The sequence below is a fragment of the Mya arenaria genome, chromosome 6 (genome assembly GCF_026914265.1).
Source record: "Mya arenaria isolate MELC-2E11 chromosome 6, ASM2691426v1".
NCBI classification, from domain to species: Eukaryota; Metazoa; Mollusca; class Bivalvia; order Myida; family Myidae; genus Mya; species Mya arenaria.
The window spans coordinates 50,656,126-50,680,338 of record NC_069127.1 but is presented as its reverse complement, the minus strand read 5'-3'; the positions used below and the strand labels follow the sequence as shown (position 1 = coordinate 50,680,338).

The following is a 24,213-nucleotide window of genomic DNA, read 5'->3' as shown; positions in this document are numbered from 1 at the left end:
TGCATTAAGGTGATATATACGCGTTGTATATTATCTCGTTTAAACAACTTACGCATCTCGTTGAAAGAGTCAGTATCTCCTGATAACGTAAGCCGTTTAAACGAGATACCTAAGTCGTTTAAACGAAACACAAAAGTCGCTTAAACGGGGTTATAAGTCATTTTTATGAGATACTTTGTCGTCTAAACGAGATGCTTAAGACATTTTAACGAGATACAAAAATAACAATTATGTCACCTCTATGCCACCGTAATAATGTGAACAAAGTGGCTATACAGTACCCTTTCCTTTTTGCAAACAATATCATCGCTTGAAATGGTGTACGCTGCCCCCTTTACAATAAAAGACACGTTAACATTATCAGCTGGGGCCTATAAGCAGACAAGAACACTATATATCTGACCTATGACATTTAGGTGTGAACTTGACCTTCAATGCATGTAGTAAGAATATTCGCTTAGCATATGGCTATTTATGGTGAACGTTTGTGTCAAATTAAAATAGTTTACAATCCTTTCATCGCTTCGGAAGAAATGAAATGTATCTGACCTTTGATCCTATGTTTGACCTTTCAGAGAGTGGCCGGAACATGCATGTTGTTTTTTTTTTTTCAATTTTAAATTATCAATTGTGCAGATTGAACAATTTCAATTTGTGGAAGAGTTAAGGAGCGTACGTGAAACACGTGCGTATTTTCTCTTGAAATATGTGCACCAGGTAGTTATGACCAAGCTTTTTTTAACACGCCGACGTCATCATGGCTATGACAATGTCTGAACTTTCTTCTGATTTTCTTATTCAAGTTTGGCAGGATCTTTACATGGCACAAACATGTGCTTTTAAACACGTGTACGATTTTATTCCAAAATCTTCAATCGTTTAACAGTCGAGTTGACACGGCATCAGGCCTTTGACCAAATCTAACTTAAACATGGACACGTGTTGTGCATGTCATGTTTATCCCTTCAGCTGTCGAACAGTTTTGGAGGTCATAAAACAGGTTTTTCTGACCTTGTAACCCAAAGTTGCCGTACCTTAAAAGGCATAAAGTCAGAACGTGCGCTTTTTAAGATATTTCAAAAACATACCATCAGTTGAGGAGGATGGTATGAGAAGTTATGGAATGGACACGAAATATGGCCAGTGTATCTTCAATTCTTAGCGTTGCATTAATCTTATAGAGACACGTGGCTCAGCCATGCGTTATTCATGTGATGAGGATTTGTGTGGAGTTAATTCAAAAACCTTTAAGTACGGACTATTTGGCCTTCGACCCCTAAATAAGTGGGTTGACGAAGGTATGACCTAAAAAGCGCTCTGCTGATTAACAAGATTTATTGTGCAGATAAATATAGGTCTACCGACAGACTTTTGCAAACGTAAATGCCCAATAATTTCAAACAAGGCATAAAACGAACTTTCAACATAATTGTGATATTTAGTTTATTTTTGTTAAGAGCATTTTATTATAACATTGAAATGTTTATGCAAAGTTAATAATGATCTATGATCCCAAAAAAATACTACAAGTCAGAACAATTACAGAAAGGAAATGAAACACGGAGTGGTAACCATTAATAACAACTTTCAAAATAATACGTACATTGTATGAAAACTTTATATTACCCTTTAAAACACGTGGTCTTCATATAAATGATCCACTTATCAAAGCAAGTTTTTGAATTTCAGTTATATTTTTGATAAGGAATTGTTTTTGCAATAAGTACTTGTCATTATGAACTCTTGAACTGCAACCTTTTAAATACTTTTCGGAAATAGTTTGTATTATTACTCCCTCGCAAATGTATTAAACAAACACAGAACATTACAATAAAAATTAAGTTAAGGTTTCTTTAAAAATAATAACTTAAATCTTATTTACATCAAAGTACAAAAATCTGCAGTTAAATAGACCTGAAATATAACAAATATTTTTTTTAAATATGACATATGTTTTAGCAAATAAGCTAAAACTGAAGGTATGTAGCACATGTTAAACATAATAATCTTATTTATCTTTGTCTTGCACGGTCTTTCCTTGTTCCTTTCTTTTTGGTCTCATCAGAGTCACTTTCATGATAAACTCTACCCCTTCTTGACTCTGTCCCTTTATCTGAATCAGACTCTGACAAAGATGCCCGCTTGTGGCGTTTTCTAGCGCCTGACCTTGATCTTGGACCAAGAGGTGATCTATCCACAGAAGAATGTCTTCTTTTTCTAGACTTAATACTGTATCTACTTTCATCTCTTCTTGAGGTCTCATGTGTTTCTCTTTTACTTCTAGACTTATCATCAGATGGTCTGTCTTGGCTATGTTTGTCATTTTCAAACTTGCTTCTACAAAATCTTTCATCATCGGATGAGCTATTGTCTGGTATAGCTTTGCTCTTTACCATATTCAATTCAGTTTCACTGCCATCCGTTGATAACGGGTCAATGTCCCTTTTATCGGGTTTAGCTCTACTTTTTCTCCTTTTAATTTGACTATCACTATTAATTTCTGATTCATCACTGGCAGAACTATATCTCTTATAACTTTCACGTCTTCTTTGATTTCTTAACACATCCCTTCTTTCAAAGCTTTTTCTTCTTTGATCTAAATATTTAGTCTTACCTATCCCTTCTTTTCTTAACCTACTGGTTGATAGAGAATCATCTTCAGATTTACCAATATCTTCAACAGCATCTTTTGATCTGTGATCTCTTTTTCGATATTTTTCTAATCTTTTCTTGGGTGTAAACGACCTTGACCGTCTTCTCTTACACACAGGTGAAAATGATCTTGATATTCTTCTACCATGACCACTTCTATACCTTTCTGGCCTGGTTCTCGGTGAAGGTGTTCTTGAAACAGATGATCTGTTATGTCTTTCCCTGTAATGTCGGTCTCTTTCAGAATGTCTACGATGTAATCTTGAAAGCTTGCTACGAGGAGTTCTTCTCTGGTCAGGAACTACATTTGGGTTGAATTTATCTCTGTATCTCCTTCTAGCTCTTGGTGGTGTGTTAATATCACTGCAAGAATCTATATCACTCGAGCTCCCTTTTCTCCCACCAAGTCTGGACTTAATGACTGAACCAGATTTAACGTCTATGCCTCTTTTATGAACACATCTTTTATTAGCGCATTTACATGTAGACTCACTATTTTTTGAAGTCTCTTCAAATCTCGATGGAAACTTAACAGGGCTAAAATTAGATGTTCTTTCAAAGGAGTTCAAAGTCTTTTTGGAGCTGCGTTTCTTAGGAGTGTTATCATATTCTAACTCATCTTCAACGTCAAACAAACCATCATCATAGGTTATACATTCCCTAGTAGCTTTTGGAGTATGAATTTGCATTCCTTCTTTGATTTTATTATCGATAGACACTGTAGGTCTTTTAATGTCCATCTTTTCCTCGGTTTCAATTTCTACCTCAGAATTACTAGAACTTAATTCACCACTACCTGATTCAGATATGGATACAGATTCACTCTCAAGGTCAGAATGTGATTCCTCATTTCTATGAGTTTGAGATTTTTCAATTTGAATATCATTGGACTTTTTGAAGTCATTGTCAACTATTGTAGAGTTATCAAGACACATGTCATCATCATAGTCGAAACAATCCATTGTGTTCTCATCAAGCAACAGAATATCTACAGCTTGTTCCTGGAGTTCAGGCTTCTTAATTATACTCTCTTCTGAAGTAATTGATTTGACAGCACCATTTTTGTAACAGAGCTTTAACTTTGCATCATTTTTTTGCTTATGATCTTTCTTCAACGGAGACTTAAACAATTTATCAGATATAATCAATTTTCTCGGACTTTTCTTTACAGGAGTAGTCTTTCTGTTGCCTTTGACATGCCGAGGAGCTTTATCCAAATAAACATTTTCTTTTCTAGTATTTTTCATTTCACTTTCTTCTTCCTCATGTCTGTGATAACTCTTTGACAATTTCTTTTCTACACTATTTTTATTTGATTTTACATTTTCTTCTGACTTTTCACTATTTCTGTCCTCTCTTATGTCTGATTTGGCTTGGTTGTCACTCTTGCCTTGATTGTCTTTCGTACTATCAATTGTCTCCATTTCATGACCATCAGCAATCTCTGTCTTTTTCTCATATCTTACAGGTTTGTCTTCTTTCTCATTTTGGCCCCCTTTAGTGTTGTTAATGTGTCTTTCTTCTTTTTGCCTATCACTTGCAACTACAGTTTTAGAATCTTTTGAAGAATGTCCTCTATTTCCTGAATTATTGCTATCCTTTCTGGAATTTTGCAGAGATTTCACAGTGTTCTTATCCATATCTCTAGTTCTCTCATTTTGATTTGGTTTGCGGTTGTCAAGTGATGATCTAGATCTCTTATCATTGACTGTATCACCACCAAACAAAACACTAACAAGTTTGTCTGTATCACGCTTTCTTCGAACATCTTCCCTTCCACTGTCACTTGACTCTGAATGGTGCCTAGTTTTATTATGGTGCAAATCTCTCTTTCTAGGTGAAAGTACCTTTCTTTTAGATCCATCATCTCTTGAGAAAGTATCATATTTTGACCGCTCTCTTGGGCTGTGTGTTCTTCTGGATGATGTCTTCACAGACACTGGTCTTTCATGTTTTCTCTCATTATCCTTCTGCTTTACTTGAGTTCTGCTGTCCTTTTCTTCTCTCTTTGCTTTCTTCAACTTAGGTATTGTAAATTTCTTTAATACACCGGATTGCACATTTGGAAGAATTATACCAGGCAAAGTTTTGCCTTTTATGTTTTCAATGTTCGATATCTTATCACTTGCCCCCTTTTCATCTGTTTTTAGACTGTCTGCTGTTGAATTGATCAATACAGGTGCAACAGTGCGACTTTTAACTTGATTTTTGTTGGAGGTATCTTTCAATTTCAAGGTTTCAGTCAACAGTTTATCAATATACTCTTTGGAAGTGTCTCTGTAACTTTCATTATTAAACTTTTGTTTCTTTGCATCACTTAACACAGTTTTCTGTATATCAGCAAACTGCTTTCCGAAGGCTTCCAATGGTTCTTTATTGTTCTGATTCCCAGATTTGACACGTTTCTTTCCTTTATCAAGGAAATTCATTGCCTGATCAGAAGTAATTTCCTCAATTTCCCTTAAGAAGTCACTTTCTAGATTTTCTTTCAGTGAATCAGAACTCACTCTCTTTACTTTATTATCCTGATTTGAACTGTTGCTTATTACTTCATTTGCATCATGAATGCTTTTGTCAACTGTAGCACTCTTTCCAGGACTTGTTCCGGCAGTAAGCATTTCTTTTGGCTTTACTGATTCATTAGACTTTGATTTGATCGGTTTCTTACTTCCAATTTTTCTATTGTCTGATTTAGTGTCTGGTTCACTTAACAGAACATGTGGTAATCTTTTATTTTCACAACTATGAAACTTCTTTCTTGGACTTGTTCTTTCAGGTAGTTTCTTAGCTTCAGTTATTTCATCGTTATTCTTTTGCCTGTCAGCATTTGGTTTTTCACTTCTTGGTATAGATAATATACTGCTGGGTTTAAATCTAGGACTTCTTCTTAAACATTCATCTTTCCTATGCTTTTCATCAGCAGTTAGTTTAACAGATTTAGGGCTTCCCATAGATTCTCTTTCAAGTTCTTCAGTTTCTAGGGGTAATACTTCCTCGACATTTTCTGGCATAGTACTCGTTTGAATTTTATATACATCTGTTTGTGATTTTTCTGCTACATCAGTTCTCTTGTCACTTTTGATCACATCCATGTTCAATTTTGATTTTGACTCAGAGGATAACTTTTGTGATTTTTTCTTATTCAATAGTTTAGGTTCAGTTATAATCTTCTGACTTTTTACATCTGTTTCCTTGCTATCTTCACCTTTAATGCTATTGGATTCCTTTTTTCCCTTAATTGTACAGGTGGCTTCCTTTGTAAGATTAGTATTTGTATTATTCTCTTTCATTGATTCATTTTGCTGAGCAGATGATTTAGTTTGTCCACTTACAGGGCTCTTTTTCTTCCTAGTCTTCCGTTGATTCTCACCTTTTATAGGACTAGACTTGTCTGGTAGCATAAATGCTGGTGCTTCATCCTCTTCTACATATGGATTGGACATACCATCTTGTGAGAGTGTGTTAGTGACATCTAACATGGAAATCTTTAGAGCTTTAGGTTTTTGGCTTTTGTCTAATCCATCAATAGTCTTTTTATCAATCTTATTCAATTCAGTTGCCATTGTTGTTGTCGTTCCTGAATTATTGGAAACTTTATCAGACCTTTTCTTTCTGCCTTGAAACATATTATTTATTTCAATGGAAGCTTTACCCCTGTTCTTCTTTAAAGTATTTTTTTTGCTGATTTCATCAGTGTTTTGGCTTTTATCTGTTCGCAACTGATTATTTGCTTGTTTTTCTATTTGCGAAAAATGTCCTTCCCTCAATTCGTTTTTTTCTAAGGTAACATCACGCTTCTTCATATCCTTTAAAACTTTCTCATCACTATTTCTTTTAGAGTTCGACTTACTCTCTACTTCACATTCTTTTTCGCTATCACTACTTTCTGAAATTGAATAACTTGAACTGGAATAAGATCCTGATCCAGATGAGGATGACCTCGATGAACTATGTGAGCTTCCACTAGATGATGAAGATACACTGGAAGATGACTTTGTCGATGAAACTGACGATGACCTAGAAGACTTAACTGATGCAGATGGTGACAATGATAAATTGCTTCCAAACAAATCTTTGCTAAAAATTTTAAGCCCTGGTCCAGGTTTATTTTCGGATAATTCTGCTTTGTTTTTGTCGATAAATGTATCTCTACCATTTTGTTTAGGTGCAGCTATCTTTTCTTGTGGTGGAGTAAGTACATCAACAGTTCCACTTGGTGAAACACTTGCAGAATTCATTTCTGAATCTACTCCACCAATTTCTGTATCTCTAACATTAAATCCCTGAGAAACAATCGATGGTGCTTCAGAAACTTCATCAACTTCCATATCCACCTGCTTATTAATAATTAATTCTTCAGCACTATCCAACTTGTCAACGTCAGTTTCACTTTCTCTAGTTTTCACTTCTTCTTTCTCAAGCTCTCCAACTTTGTTCCCAGACAATCTTTTTTTCCTTTGAAGTTCTTCCTGGCAGGCACTCAGAAGTCGAAGTAACAGGGGGGATCGATCTGCTGATTGATTCAATACGCTATGGTTTGATCCAGGTGTTTTGATGGTTTCAACTTCTAATTTATCCATTGGAAGTCCTTTAGCATGTATTGGTGTTGCAAAATATTCTGGACTTCTCACCTTCCTATCTTCTGGAACCACTGCCTTAATGTTAGTTTTTAAAATGCGTTGATTGGTGTATTCTCTTTGTTCATGGTTGTTCTTTAATTCAGAGTTAACATCTAGGTTTGTGTTCTCGACTATATCAAGACTATTATTCTCTATCAAAACACTGTTTACAATTTGTTCATGATCAGGCTTTACACTTTGTTTGGTTTCTTCATTAACATGATTATTCCCTTTTAAATCTAGATTTGGAGTTATACCTTCTTTTTGGATTTGTATTTCATTTGAAATATCAGCTCTTTGCGAGTTCTTTATATTGTTTTTTGAACAAGGAGTACATCTATCCTTTATCCTGTCATTGTCTTCTTCAATTAATCTGGCCTGTCCTTTGTCCACTTCAGTGTTGCTTTTCTCAACATTTTCAGATAACTTTGTCACTATGGCTTGCTCTTCCAAACCTTCACTTATGTCCATTTCAGACATCACAGCTATTTCCTCCTCTGGCTTTCCTCTTAAATCCTTATTCACAATAGCTTTCCTCTTAGCCAGTTGTTTTTCATCTTTCTCAGAGCCTGATGAGCTAGAGTCAGAAGACGAACTATAGCTAGATGTAGAAGATGAAGAGCTTGAACCACTTTTAGACTTTCTTGATGATGAGGATTTTAATGATGTTTTGGAACTAGATGATTTTGATGAAGATTTAGATGATGATGATTTTGAAGATGAAGAATCACCCTCACTGTCTGAAGAACTTGATTCAGACATTTTAGTTGAGTCAACATCTACTACCAGACTTCTTTTAACAGTTATTGGTTCTTTTGCAGTAGCTTTAACTCCCTTCAGTTCAACTTGTTGAATGGCTTTTTCCTTTGCAGAGTCCTTAATGTTATAACTCTTGATTTCTGGTTCCTTTCCCTTAACAACCACTAAAGATTCATCTGTAACATGGCCATTATCTTTACTTTTCTCCACAGACTGCACTGTTATATTTCCAACTAAGCATTTACTTGTAGATGTCTTACTTGACATACTTGTCATGTCCGATTTAATCTCGAAATCTTTTTTGGATTCTGACACTTTCTGAGCACTTGCAACCAATTTGCTTATTTTTCTTGGTGTTCCTGGATGCAGATGACTTATTTTAATTGTACAATTAGGCTTGTGACAAGAGCTTTTCTTCGAACAAGCACTTATTTCCAAAGAAGCAGGTGTCTCATCGACAAGCCCTTTGTTCTCAGACACACTTTTAGCAGAAGTATCTTTATGTTCAGGCATTGAACCTTCACTTTGAGAAGCAGTTTCATCTTCTTTTATCTTTTCTGCATCTGAAAGGGTCAACCCACTGTCAAGTTTTGTACTCTCTGTCTTATTTACAACATCTTTTTTCACTTTATCAGATGTTTCACCAGTTTTAAGCTCTTTCTCCGCAGTTTGAGCAACTGTACATGTATTTCCTTGCCTTTCCTTTTCAGCCTCTAAATCATTAATACTAGTGCCAGTGTTTCCACACTCTTTTGTATATACTAGGTCTGTATCAGTGTCATTAGTTTTCACAATATATGTGATTGTACCCTGCTGTTCAACTGAGGTCAATGATAAAATAGTTTCTGTTTTAACAGTCATTTTAGGAGACAGTTTCTGACTTTCTGATGATTTTCTTCTTGAATTTTGTCTACCAAATGTTGGACTTTTTATCTGAGTAATTTTTTCAGAGCTGCCAATTTTCAACCTATCACAGGAATCCATATTTTCACCCAATGTGGTTTCTGATGAGTTTCTTTTGCTATTAAGTCTTGTTGATCTTCTAACACCAACGCTTTCAACTTCTTCTAAATGATCACTATCTTGTATGCTAGCATCTGTGCTCAATTCTGTTTTGTTCAGTTTTACTTTATCATTGTTGCCAGTAACCTCAAGACCAGTGTCAACATGGTCATTATTTTTTGTAACCGCTTCATTACAAGTGTCATCAAAATCCATATCTTCTTTTTCGAAAGTTGAAGACATTCCTGTGTTTACTTTCTTTGAAGTTTCATTTCTCTGACTATCAACATCAACGTAATTCAATGTTTCATCACATACTGTACTCTCCAAATCAATACTTTGGGTCATTGAGGAATCAACATCTGTAGTTTTTACCTTTTCATTTCTTTCACCAGTTGTATCAACAGTTCTATCTATTTCACCATCAAAGTCGGAATAGCTTACTACATTTCTTGAGTTATGTTTTAGTGGTGACCCTACATTTTTCACTTTAACAGCATTGGATTGATCTGAAGCTAGAGCAAGTTTCACTGTTAGTGTTTTCTTCTCTTTAACTACAAATGACTTTAAGCTGTCAAGAAATGCCTTCTCTTTTGATAAATCAGTATCTTTTAATTTACTTTGAGAATTTATTTTTTCTACAGTTTTCTTCTTCACTTCATTGGTTTCAGCTGAAATGTATTTCTTTGAAACAGTTTTTTCTTCATCTTCACAGATTGCATTTTCTTTACATTTGGTGCTTATGGGAGGTATTTTAATTGATGTTTTGCAATGTTCATTTCTTAATGTCTTTGAAATTGATGGTATATCTGTCTGGGTTTGTTCTCTCCTTTGCTTAAGCTTTTCTCTCAAATCAAATGTTAAGATTTCTTTTGACACAGGTTTTACCTCGGATACTAGTTTTGCTTGTGGATCATTGTTTTTACCAGTTTCAACCACATGTGGACTGGCACTTTTTAAACTGCTATCTTTCATGAGGCTAGCATTAACTTTTAATCTAGAACTTCTAGTTTCATTAGATACATTACTGTTTCTTACACCCTTGTCAATGTCAGAAGATAAAGTTAGATTAGCAGAATTCAAGTCTTTCATTTGCACAATTTCACAGGTTTTTCTTTCACCTTTACTGTTTTCTTTTATTGTCTCATCAATGTCTTTCCTGCCTGGCTGATTATCATTCATAACTGTCTCATGACTAGATGGTTTCTTTTCTTTGTCCAGTTGTATTGAATTCAAATGATCTTCTTTATACATATTCTTTTCACTACTTTCACCATTTGTGTCTAGCTTGTTTCTATCAACTTTTTCAGATTTTGCATTCATTTCTTTTATTTTTTCCTTTTTCTCCTCATGTAACTTTTCCCTTATTCTCCTAGTGAACAAAGTCTCAGTTACATTTCCATCAAACTTTACAACTTCATCATCACTGTCCTGACTTATTACTTCATTCACTTTTGTCCTTGGCTCAATATTCTGAACATTTTCACCTTCAGACTTGTCAATGTTGGTTGTTTTACCGGAATTCTCAATGTTTCTTTTCACCTTATTATCTTTCTGTGAATATGCAGCAGTAAGTCTTTCTCTTTCTTGAGCAATTTTATCCACCTTTTGTTTTCCTATTGCATCTCTCTTACTAGGACTAAGTTGACCTTTTCTTGACGGTTGGCTCATTTCACTTCTTCTGTCTCCTGAAGGACTACTAGAATCCCTACTTTGTATTCTACCCTTTGTTCTTTCTCTTGAAGAACTATTAGAATCCCTACTTTGTAATTTATCCCTTGCCCTTTCTCTTGAAGGACTATTACTATGTAATCTATCTTTTGCTCTACCTCCTGAAGGACAATTAGAATCCCTACTTTGTAATCTATCCCTTGCTCTATCTCCTGAAAGACTATTAGAATCCTTATTATGTAATCTATCCCTTGCTCTTTCTCTTGAAGGACTGCTTGATTCTTTGCTATGTAATCTATCCATTTCTTTGCTTCTTGAAGAACTATTCGGCTTTATGCATTGTAATCTATCCTGTGCTCTATTAGAAGGGCTGGACACAAACATTGGCTCAAAGGAGGAGTCAAGGGAGGTAATACTGGAGTCTGAGGTAGGTTTAAAGGGTGGTGGGTTGCCATGTCGCTTCCCTGGGAACTTTGCCATTGATTTCCTGAAAACAAAAACATCATAGAAAACCCTTCTTGAAAGAGGCAAAAGCAACACAAAACAAGAGCTGTCACAGTATGTGATGAATGCCCCCGATTGTGACATTGACCTATGAACAAGGTCAGTACATGAAAAGTTGATCTTGCCTTTACATGTCAAATACATATGGCAAGTTATTTTAAATTGCCTCTAAACATAAAAAATACCACCCATTGTTGACAACCGACACTGTTATGTCCTTATATATGCAGCATTCTATTGTAAATAAACACTAAGTGTGGCCTTGACCTTTGAGATAGGGACACGGGTCTGTCATGCGACACGTAGTCTTGGTATGTGGAACACATGTGGCAAGTTATTTTAAAATCTGTCCATACAAGGGAAAGTTACAGCCCGGACATGACAACTTATACTCTATGTCCTTATATGCAGCACTCTGTTGTGAATAAACACTAAGTGTGACCTTGACCTTAGAGGTAGGGACACGGGTCCTGCACACGACACGTCATCTTGGTATGTGGAACACATGTGGCAAGTTATTTTAAAATCTGTCCATACAAGGGAAAGTTACAGCCAGGACACGACAACCTTTACTCTTATGTCATTATATGCAGCACTCCATTGTGAATAAACACTAAGTGTGACCTTGACCTTTGAGGTAGGGACACGGGTCGTTCACGCGACACGTTGTCTTGGTATGTGGAACACATGTGGCAAGTTATTTTAAAATCTGTCCAAACATGGGAAAGTTACAGCCAGGACATGACAACCTATACCTTATGTCCTATATGCAGCACATCATTGTGAATATAAACTAAGTATGACCTTGACCTTTGAGGTAGGGGCACGGGTCTTGCACGCGACACGTCGTCTTGGTATGTGGAACACATGTGGCAAGTTATTTTAAAATCTGTCCATACATGGGAAAGTTACAGCCCAGACACGACAACCTATACTCTATGTCCTATATGCAGCACTCCATTGTGAATAAACACTAAGTGTGACCTTGACTTTTGAGGTAGGGACACGGGTCTTGCACGCGACATGTCTTCTTGGTATGTGGAACACATGTGGCAAGTTATTTTAAAATCTGTCTATACATGGGAAAGTTACAGCCCGGACACGACAACCTATACTCTATGTCCTATATGCAGCACTCCATTGTGAATAAACACTAAGTGTGACCTTGACCTTTGAGGTAGAGGCACGGGTCTTGCACGCGACACATCGTCTTGGTATGTGGAACACATGTGGCAAGTTATTTTAAAATCTGTCCATACAAGGGAAAGTTACAGCCCGGACACAACAACCTATACTCTATGTCCTAAATGCAGCACTCCATTGTGAATAAACATTAAGTGTGACCTTGACCTTTGAGGTAGGGACACGGGTCTTGCACGCGACACGTCGTCTAGGTATGTGGAACACATGTGGCAAGTAATTTTAAAATCTGTCTATACATGGGAAAGTTACAGCCCGGACACGATAACCTATACTCTATGTCCTATATGCAGCACTCCATTGTGAATAAACACTAAGTGTGACCTTGACCTTAGAGGTAGGGACACGGGTCTTGCACGCGACACGTCATCTTGGTATGTGGAACACATGTGGCAAGTTATTTTAAAATCTGTCCATACAAGGTAAAGTTACAGCCCGGACACGACAACCTATACTCTATGTCCTATATGCAGCATTTCATTGTGAATAAAGACTAAGTGTGACCTTGACCTTTCAGGTAGGGGCACGGGTCTTGCACGCGACACGTCGTCTTGGTATGTGGAACACATGTGGCAAGTTATTTTAAAATCTGTCCATACAAGGGAAAGTTACAGCCCGGACACGAGTTATTGAGCCGGACACACGGACGGACGGACGGAAGGTCGGACGGACGGAAGGAAGGACGGACTGACGGTGCGATTTTAATATGCCCACCTTCGGGGGCATAAAAAGTATGTAAAAGGGACAAGAGTATCTAGCTATTAATGAATAAAATTGTGATTGAAAGCAAAGTGAGAACAACTCCATTGTTGATGCCAGCAACAAGGCCAGTGCCAAAAAGGTAATGACAAAACCATGACTTTACTCCTTTGAAATAACGAGCTCATAATTTAGGGCAAAAAAATTCATTAAAAATCAATCAACTGTCAATCTGTTACAGTGTGTGTATACAATGTGATAAATTACGTCATATACAGTATGCATTCTGCTTAAAATAAAGACTTACATCAAAATTAACTTTTTTTTACTACACCATTTTAAATAAAACAAAGGGCAGTCTATGACGCTTAAAGAGCCCCTCTTCGTTGTATTTCGGAAGTTTGATAAGGTGATTAGTTTCATCAAACACTTTGACAAACCTGTTTCCAAAATAAGGTTTTGACAGTGCTCCGTCAGACGGCCATATTGTGAAAAGATTTGTCGAAGTGTTTTAAAAATCTAAACTCTCAATCAAACTTTGGTAAAAGACCAAAGGCTGGGCTCTGTACGCGACGAAGACTGCGCTATGTTTCATTTTAAAATGGTGAAGAAATAGTGAAGTTTTCTCTGTCTAAAGTCTTCATTCGAAGCAAAATATTGCCTTCTGACGTAGCATTTATGACGCAATTTATTGCAGGGTATACACACACTGTGTTACGAAACTTATCCTTTCACTCAAGAATAAGCACTATCGCAGCGACCATTATAAATCACCTGAGGTCATTTATCTCCCTTTCTTTCCTGCTGATCTCCCCTCGTGCAGTTACTAGAAGACTGGAGAAGTTCTTCTGCAGGTCACGGCATGACATCTCCTGTTTTTTCACAGACTTTCGCAGGACTTGGTTTTCTGACTCTAACCGTTTGACCATGGACATTGCTTCTTCAAACCTCTTAAGCATCTGAAGGGGAAACAATTGTTTTGTAATGAACGTAAGTGGCCAATCTTCTACAGAACATAACTTGAAGTCTTTAAGTATTGACTTCATACAGCATAAATGTATAAATCACATCAAGGAGAAATGCAGTGCACATGAACCATAACTCTGACTGCAGTGATTTTTAGTTATTGCCCTTTGTTAATTTTCATACTTAATTTTTGTTTGGAGCATAAGTCTTTGAATTTATTTACTTCAAACATCATATACAGAAAGCTCTCAGAGCCCAAGAATCATGATTATAGCTGCAGTATTTGTCCATTCTTAAATGGTAATCCTTTGTCGTAAGCCTTAAGGCAAATTCTGATAAGTTTGAATAAGAGAGTATTCCAGATTTATCAGTTCCTGTGAGTTCAAAGCACATTGCATACATGTAAGCCTCTCTGTAATGTGCTTTGAAAACAATTAATGAAGCTAGAATACTATCTGTTTCTGCACAAGAGCCCATCAGACTACAAACTTGCACATTTTTAACAAGAAAAAGTAACAAAGAGCACTAACTCTGTAATTGGCTGAAATAGAATTGCGGTTCATGTGCGCTGCACTCCCTCTTATTATGATCTATCACTGTATGAAGTTTTATTAAATTTCATCCAATAGTTTTCAAGTTATGCTCTAGACAAGAAAAAAGCAACAAAGCGCAGTAACTCTGTAATAAGCTGAAATAGAGTTATGGTTCTTGTGCACTGCACTTCCTCTCATTGTGCTTTACCATTGTATGAAGTTTTAATAAATTCCATCTAGTAGTTTGCAAGTTAATGTCTGGAAAAAATCTGACAGCAAAAAACAAACAAATAAAGGGCAATAACTCAGTAATTAGCTTAAGTAGAGTTATGGTTCTTGAACATTGCACTTCCTCTCATTGTGCTTTACTATTGTATGAAGTTTCAATGAATTCCATCCAGTACTATTAAAGTTATACTCCAGACAAAAAAAGTAACAAAGGGCACTAACTCAGTAATAAGCAAGAATAGAGTTATGGTTATTGTACACTGCACTTCCTCTCATTATGCTCTATCATTGTATGAAGTTTAATCCAATTCCATCCAGTAGTTTTTAAGTAATGCTCCGGACAAGGTAAATTGCAACGGACGGACCGACCGACCGGCCACAGGGTGACTCCAATATACCCCCTTCAAACTTCGTTTGTTGGGGGTATAATGAATCTGAGTCCTAGCGAAAGTAAATTGATATTCTGATTTATACAGCAACAGAAAAAAAATGAATAATGTTTATAGAGGCAATAGCCTGTTCCTCAACCATTTTTAATTTTGAATAGAGTTTTCAGAAACTGAGAAGAACACAAAAGATGCACTCAATACTTATGTTTTCTTTGAATGAGGAGTATGAAAAGGAGCCTTTAAGTCAGGGCTCGAATTTAGCACTCGCACACTCGCAAAATGCAAGCCAAAATTGGAAAATGCGAGTTGAATATAAAGACACTCGCAAAAATTTGCGAGTTCAAAATTTACAGAAAATATGCAATCATTGAAAGAGATATGAACATAATCGGTTATCAATTCCTGCACAATAGGTATAACACTAATTTTAGAGATGCCTACTTTCGTTTTCTGATAAACAAACAGAAATTGATAATGTAGATTAACGTTATGGCAGGTACTTGTTACTATGTGGCAGGTACTCGTTACTATGCAGTTTTGTAGACTGGTCTTTCATACAGTCTGTATAATGATGACAAGCAAAAAGATAAGGTTTTTTTACGCGTGTTGATTTAAAATTGCTGATGGCTGATGGTAATGATCGATCAGTACCATAAAAGAAACCAAAATGAAATAATCTGTCCATTAAAACTGTTTCGAAGTGGAAAAGAGAGTTGTACATTAAAGCTGCACTCTCACAGATTAAATGTTCTGACAACTTTTTTATTTTTTGTCTTGGAACGAGCCATTTTATGTTAAAATGTATGGAAACAAGTGATATAAGACTGCTGACAAAAATTCAGAACGCAGATTTTCATATTGAAGTTCAAAAATTGATGTTTTATGCATTTTCCTTAAACCGTTAATAACCTGACCTTAAATCATTGTTTCCCATACAATATATATTTCGCCTAGCAAACACAAAGATTTGCCTTAAAAAATGCGAGCGATTATCTATTTTTGCAATTTGAAAATTTAAGCACTCGCAAAAAATTGTATCATAAAAAGTTAAATTCAAGCCCTGTTAAGTATGAGCGTAAACTGAGAAGACTGTCTTATTGTGCATGAAAATAAATCTAGGAGTATGAGCCTAAATTTAGAAGTCAGTCTTCCTCTGTATGAAAAGGATTTTTAGAGTATGAGTATAAATTTAGGAGTCTAAAGTTAGAATTAACCCTGAACTACATCTAATGCATCTATCAAAGGAACCATAAAACTGTACCTAAGCAATAATCAATGGAACCCTTACATAAACCTAATGCATTTATCAACAAACCATTTAACTGTACTTTTCTTTACCACATGGCAACTTTAAAGATTGTATTCCATGCATAAAATTCATGATTCTACCTCCTGATGTGATTCTGCCTTTTGTTGAACTTCCTCTGTAATAAGGTCATCATAAAGGTCAAGGTCATTATGGTGGCCTTTGACCCCAGAATCTACTTCATCTTCAGGAGCGTCTGAGGGCACATCGGTACCAGAGTATAGATCTGTATTCTGAGGAAGAAAGTAAATGAAAACATTATACAACATGTACTCCATTTTGTGCAATTTTAATACCTATAAGTAAGTTATCTGTCAAGTGCAAGAAGATCTGAGTGATTTTTTACAGGGTTTACTTTTTAGTTTTAAACATCGATTTTAAAAGCTCTCAATTTGAACAAAAAAATGAAAAATCCATAATTTTTTTAATTTCAATGTACATGTAACATATATATCTAGTTTAGTTTTGTTATCCTTCAGAATCAATAAGTGTTTGTTAACACAATATATATTTCAAGCCAATGTAATTGCAGATAGGCAATCATTAAGTACTAGACTTATTTTCACTTTAATCATAAAGAAATTCAACTTTCGCAGTGTTTAAAGGTCCACCTACTGCCACTCATTTATGTACACACTACACTCCCTCCGTCAGATTTTGTGTTGACAATATATCCGCCAATGAGGTTGTATTCTAAGTCAGTTAGATGACCTGAAGTAACATCTTATACTCCCCCATTCTTTATCTTTAGGAATTTACTTCATGTTATCTAACTATTACATATTTATAATTGGAATGCCTAAATTGCAAGTTTTAGCGAAAAAGGGTACATGTAAGCTTATCACTTTTCCAGAATTAATTTATAATGGTAATTCATATCATCATGTGTAATTACTTTCAATCTTTAGAGCCAATTACCTGTGAGGTATCCAGGACTTGTGTTGTCGATGTCTGACTCGTGTACATCTCATCAATATCTCCATACAGATCAACCGCTGAAAAAGTATACACACATTTATTGAACTATCAAGACATTTGGGAAAGGAGTCTAGTGGTTCAAGCATTTGCCTCTGATTAAAGAGGCTGTAGGTTCGAGCCCAACCAGGGGTATTTCATCATGGCCTCTCAAAATGGACAGTAGCACTGGAAAATGACTGTGAATTGTTTTTCCTTTTTCGAAGTCTACTTTGTATCTTTTTGTCTAAACTTTTGAGCTTAGGCTGTGATCAAATTGCTGGAAACAACCCTCATTGATTAACTTGAATAATGCTGTCTGTTCTTGGTAATTCAGACAGCACAAAAGCTTAGCAGGAAACAGACTTGTGATTCTGCATTCATGGTTGGGGTGCTGAAAAACACTCGAAAAACATATGCATCACTTCCATTTCTAAATACACTGTAAAATGTTATGCAATAAATAACCATAAACACTCACTTGAAGTATTTGGATCCATATTTTCCCCTTGTCTGTCTTATCACTTAGTTAACTGGAACCAAGATGGAGAACGAAGCAGCCGCATGTTATCTCAGAGTTTCTATTCACGTAGTAGGAATTCTGTAATTCAGAGAATCAGTTGTTATTTCATTATCAAACAAGAGCAGTAGAGGCGCATGCCAATCATTGTCTGTTGCTTTGTATTTTCAGTATTTGCCTTTCAAGATTTTGTTTCTTTTCAACTGAAAATGGGACCAAAATTCAGCACTATTTACAACCTCAAAAGGAGTACCTTTGTCACAATTTTATTAAAAATCTTGATGCAAATGTCAGAAAATAGCCCATAGAGCTAGTGTTATCTGTTAACATATATACCCAACTTTAAATAAAGATTCTTGTATCTTTAAACAACACCATCAGTCAATAAAACATGCGTCAAATTTCTGATTATGATAACATAGTTCGGTAAAAAAAGTAAGGTAAACAGTGCTTCTGGAAACTCGCGGCACTTAACAGTTTAATAAAAAAAAATCAGAAGATTATAAACTTGAGCTCACTGTTAAGTTAATTGCAATATTTCATACCTTTTATTTCATAACATGTAAAACATTTAAATAACAACATAAAAACAATGAGAAACATGTCATAATTTATGACCTAGCTGAGTCTGCGAAAAAAAAAATAATGTCCATTCGGGTCTATAACCTTAACGAATCCATAGGCCCGAATCATATTTCAAAGGCCCAAAAGAAAAATAACAAGTTTGACCACTTCATAGAGTATTTAATGCTATTCTCTTGTAAAAAGGACAACAAAGAAAACACATCAGGGATCTTCACATCATCATCAGCATCTGAATCCTCTGAGTCTGAGCTTTCAATTGTCTTCCTCTGAAACATACATATCATTTATTATATTGGACGACTCAATGATTTCAATACCATATACCGTTTCAAGTATGTAGGTTATTATATAAAAAAAACCTATCTATTGCCATTTACTTTGGTGCAAGTCCAGGCTAAGCATCTTAGCAAATGCCAAAGATAGGACGAGACAAAACTAGCATCTATCAAGTTATTACGGAAATTCCGTTAGCAAATCAGTGCACGACATAGTGAAATCGGAACATGATGATGAGTTGTAGTGATCGTGAAGGTCAATGCACCTGGAATATTGATTATTTTATATAGTACAAACAAACCATGATATCTAATTGATGCTACAGAAAGGTGACAATGGAATCACCTGGTCAAATATGTGAAAGTTCTTAAAATTATTTATTGTTCCACATGAATTATTTTAGTTGCAGTAGTTCAGCTTTGTGTCCTTTTTACTTTAATGCCAGTCGTTTGCCAGGTCACAGTTCATCATAGCCAGTTATATGGCTTTCAGGAACACATCTAAATTCTGTTTTGCTGCAAACAGAAGAATATAAACATGAAAAAATAACAGCTCTTATATTAAGATATGTGTCAAATTTCATACTATAACATTAAAATAGGGTTTGCAAACATATATTCGCGACTGGGCTTGATCAATGTTCAATTCTAAACAATCACGAAAGTCGCGAAAATATGTGACAAACCAATTGTTTAAGTTGAGGTGCGGCAATTTTGATTAATTGATACGAAATATGTTTCCGACATTAATAAATTAATGGTTTTTAAAGACATGAAGTCTGTTCTGTACCTTATATCGCATTCCAACGCTGAAAATTGATCAACTGGTTCTGCTTTCGGCTATCCCATCGTGACGTCATCAAATGGCAGATAATTTGAAAAACGGTATAAATGTATTTGAAAGAGTGTATAGAGTGAAGCATTGTAATGTAATCACACACTTATGATTCATTTTAGTGGACCAGGCCCGACGGATTTTTTATTTCGCAGACTGCCTAGTATCAGCTGTCTTGGATGGCTTACTTCATGAAAAAGAAAATTGATTATTTGTGAAATAAAGCAAGTATTCGTCCATACAAAATCATAGGCCCGCTGGGCGTACTCTCTGCCGTTTTTGACAGGCCCGACCGATTTTTGATACGCCACGGGCATCGGGCGTGTGGCTTATTTCGCAGACTGCCTAGTATCATCTGTTTTAGATGGCTTACGTCACTGCTTGAGTTGCGTTGCCCTCTAATAAAATCTATAAACTATAATGTGTTGTGGTTAAACATAAATTAATTTGATAAGGTTGGAACATGTATCTAATTTTCATTCAAGTGTATAATTTCAAACGATGAAAAATAAAGAAAAATTAATCGATTGACAGATGATAAAAACAATGACTGTTTAGACCTCAATGAAACCTATTATTCAGGGCAGTGTTTACAGTAAAAGTAGCTGCCCCTCCTTAGCACTCTAAAATAACCACAGTATGTCAAATGCACCCAGTGCTGTCAGTACAAAATATTACAATGACTAGATTTTACAATAACTAAACTTGTGACTAAACACTCTGAATCTGCTGTTTATAAATATGGACATATCTTGAATTAGACTTTTGCAGACCTTCTTTTCGCAAACAGCCCTGAAGTAGATGGCATTGGTGAGATCTAGTGGTAAATTTGAAATTTTAAAAATACTACTTCTAACATACTTTATTTTATTTTTAAGGATCAATGACATCTTAACATTTAGCATTTATGAAGCAATATAGTCCCAGTCACGAATATGACAAAAGACTTGTTGAATAAAAGTCAAACATTATATGAATCATGCTAGTATTTTCCCACCTTTTGCCAAAACAACATTACTTTTCCCCTATCAAAGGGCCCAGCCACCATTCCCTTAAAACTAAAAGTAGGAAGAAACAATGGACTTTACTAGCTACAATAATGAGCGATCAGGGATACTTTTTTATTATTTTGACATTTCATGTGTATCCCTGTCACACGTCTGCCATAGTCTAAAAATCGTCAAAAGACTGGTTGACGGCCATTTAGGTGGACTATGGACTTTACATGATTTACTATTACATTTTGAACAAATGGCAGTGTCTATGAAATACAATGTTTCCTAGCGTTTGTGTTTCTGTGTATATGAGTCTACAGATTGTATTATGTTAGTAATAATTTTACTTCATTTTTTTGACAAAGATGTCAGTGTGTAGGTAAAATAAGTGATTTTTGAAACTTTAACAAATATGCAAATGTTATACACCATTTTAAAGGGAATCATGAGAGAAAAACAATGGTGTAATCCATTTGATTCTATCACAATTGTAACTAAACTTACAAGCATTTGAATAACACTAACACGAGTTATTCGTCTGTCAGATATTACATTCTATTACAATTGTATATATATAACAAGTTTCTGGTTCACATTTCTCCTTTAGATTAAAACAAATGTGCACATGTTGTATATATACCATTTTCACAGTGCATTTCAATATAAAAACCACTGTGTCATGTATTTGATTATAAAAAGTAGAACAAAAATTACTAGTTGAGAGCGGCCAGTTCTAATTCCATGTGTATATACCATACAAAAGTCCAAATGTGGCATTCTTAAATATGTATTTTCTGTTGGAATGTCCTTATTATAAATGACAAGTGATATGTCTAACCTTATAATATTAGAATTGGTGAACAATTTATGTCATCATCTGACATAACGGATAATTCAGTAACTGAAAGTACAAAAAAGTAAGGTCAGTAGACTGAAAAGAGTTACAAATGCTGATATGGGTCAATGGTGAGTAATTAATTGACCCTTTCTATTATAAACACACTTTCAATGCACTTAGACTAACACAATCTTCAGTTAAATGACAAATATGAGTCATTATGACTTTTATTCAATAAATTATTGCTGAATTTGTAGGTAATATACAATGTGAAACCCCATTAAATTTAGTGACCCACTTTCTTTTAATTTGTTTATTTCCTGTTTTTTTCTTCAATATATGTTATTTTCTAAGTATATCGGCATTTCTTAATCAAGTATTCGTCTAGTATCAAGTTGTTAATTGCTTTAATTTACCGCTAATCCGCTTGAGATGTTTACTTAGAAAAAACGAAAGTGAAAGTAATTTTTGCTTGTCATGTAACAACAAGAACACCGATCGATTGCGATTTTAAGCGTCCAGAAGACGCAAATTATTTAAAACATTGCGTGAACGGATGTATTTGTACGTATAGAAAAACGTAGATATAATATACTCACTGAGAAATTCTCAAATAGTCAATTAATTCAGTAGAAATGAGTTTTCCATGCGTTTTCGGATAAACCGGAAGTGAATAACGAATGACGTAATTCATTATGGCATAGGCTGTGCGCACCTGCTGAGGCTATCGGTGGGTGATTTTAAGTGTAAATCGGCAGCCTGCGGCAAAACGGGGGGCAGAGTTTGTGATTTAGTCGTAAAGAATAATGCTGTTAGATCAGTTATGTACTATGCCATGCCATGCCGAATGTGCCGATCAGAAGTAAAAACTATTTGAAAATTTCCCTTTTTTTAATTGCTTGTTTTTAAGAAGGAATCGTTTTAAAAACAACAAAAACAATAGTTTCCCCAATTGAGGCCCCTCTTAACTTTGGAAAACACCCTTCGTCATCAAGTTATATTCTTAGAATGCGACAAAAAATAAACCATATTTAGCGCATGTGATCTTCCACTTTTGTCAAAATGGCGGACGTAAAGTGATGTTTAACTCGGGCGTCTGCAATTCTTAACCGGTCAGATTGGCTTTATTACGATTTGTATTTTGTTTGAACTTGATGTAATTACGAAATATAAACATTTATGTTAGTAATGTTGTGGATAAAAACTATATTGACCATTCAAAAAGACGAATTATAAGCACTTAAACTGGGTCTGTTTACAATGGTGACAGATCTATGATCGATAAAGTACTATTACTTGCGGTACCTACAGTGTGACAGTGATAAAAATGGCGCGAACATTTAACCGACCTTAATAACACCGTTCTACCCAGAAAAAAAATAGAATGTAATCAGAGTTATATGGCAAGCAAAATTAATACAAACTTCACATACTGTAGAACTTTACATGGCCGTGTATCAGTTAAAATAAACACTTGAAAGGATTTCTTTGATTTCTTCCTTGCACAACTGTCGGTAAACAACAATGGTTACGTTGATTGTATTTTAATCGATTAACGGCTGAACCGGTTTAACTACAAAATAGTTTCGGGAGGAGAGCAATCGTTGGTTGAAATTAATATCACAGAAAAATAGCTCATAAAATGTATATAATGTCCATTTTAATATAAATGTACTTTAAACAGCTCTCTAACAAGTTGTTTGTGTACCGATTTGATTTGAGACGTTTTGACTGTTGGAAAACGGTGCGGGGTGATACAGGAATCCACGTGAAATCCACTCAAAACGTGTAATCCACTCATAACTCAGTTATATTAATTAGTAATTTTTATTTTTTGTATACATTTGGAAAGTGCCTCATAAAGGGTTTATATTTCAAATTTTATTGAAATATACACAAAATGAAGAAGTTATGGCAATTTTTCGGAAATCGAAGTGAAATCCACATTTCGACAAGTGAAATCCACTCATAACTCATTTATTTTTAACAATTTTTTTTTTTTTTTTACAAATAATTGAAAAGGCTTCATAATGGGTTTATATTTCAAATTTTATCCAAATTGATCCAAAAATAAGAAAGTTGTAGACCTATTTTAAAAAAAAGATTGGAAATCGAAGTGAAATCCACATTTTGACAAGTGAAATCCACTTTTTGAGACGTGAAATCCACCCATAACTCATTTATAGGGGAAACGTTAGTTGATAAAGTACTGAAATATCAAATAATCTCTGAGTTACTTACTTCGTTTACATATTATATTCCGTGTCTTTTTGTTGAAGTCTATAATTGATCGTTTATCAAGACATTTAATTGGGGCATTTCCACACCTTTAACAGTTTGGTAATTTTTCTAATAGCAGTGTAACACAAAATTGGGTGTGAAATTTCGGAAAGGAACAGCTAAAATGAAATAAGTAATTATATTTATGCTAAATTTATAAACATGTTTGGTTGAGTGCAAAATGGTAGACCAAAATGTTTACCATTAAGAATTAGAACTTAAGCATTACTAATGAACATGATGACTCGATGTAGATATGTAAATTATTATCTTTGAATACCCTTATTTATTATGTTTCATAGCCCCTTTATGAGGCACTTTCCAATATGTATACAATAAAAAATAATTATTAATTAAAGTAAATGAGTTCTAAGTTGATTTCACGTTTTGAGTGGATTTCGCG

At 35.0% G+C, this 24,213-nt stretch overlaps 1 protein-coding gene across 3 annotated transcripts; it reads right to left on the bottom strand.

Annotated features, from left to right (window-relative positions):
* Window positions 1-1,453: 1,453 nt before the first annotated feature.
* Window positions 1,454-23,049, bottom strand: LOC128237175 (uncharacterized). 3 transcript variants are annotated; one of them, XM_052952470.1, is made up of 6 exons: window positions 22,955-23,049; window positions 17,964-18,083; window positions 17,447-17,523; window positions 16,612-16,761; window positions 13,881-14,065; window positions 1,454-11,190 (listed from the first exon to the last, which is right to left on the bottom strand). In XM_052952470.1, the coding sequence occupies exons 2-6, from the start codon at window positions 17,980-17,982 to the stop codon at window positions 2,013-2,015; spliced, it is 9,609 nt and encodes a 3,202-aa protein (XP_052808430.1). In that variant the 5' UTR covers window positions 17,983-18,083; window positions 22,955-23,049; the 3' UTR covers window positions 1,454-2,012. The 3 variants fall into 3 exon arrangements, with proteins under 3 accessions (XP_052808430.1, XP_052808428.1, XP_052808431.1); XM_052952468.1 differs by having other exon boundaries at window positions 22,964-23,048; XM_052952471.1 differs by lacking the exon at window positions 22,955-23,049 and adding an exon at window positions 21,531-22,903.
* Window positions 23,050-24,213: the final 1,164 nt, after the last annotated feature.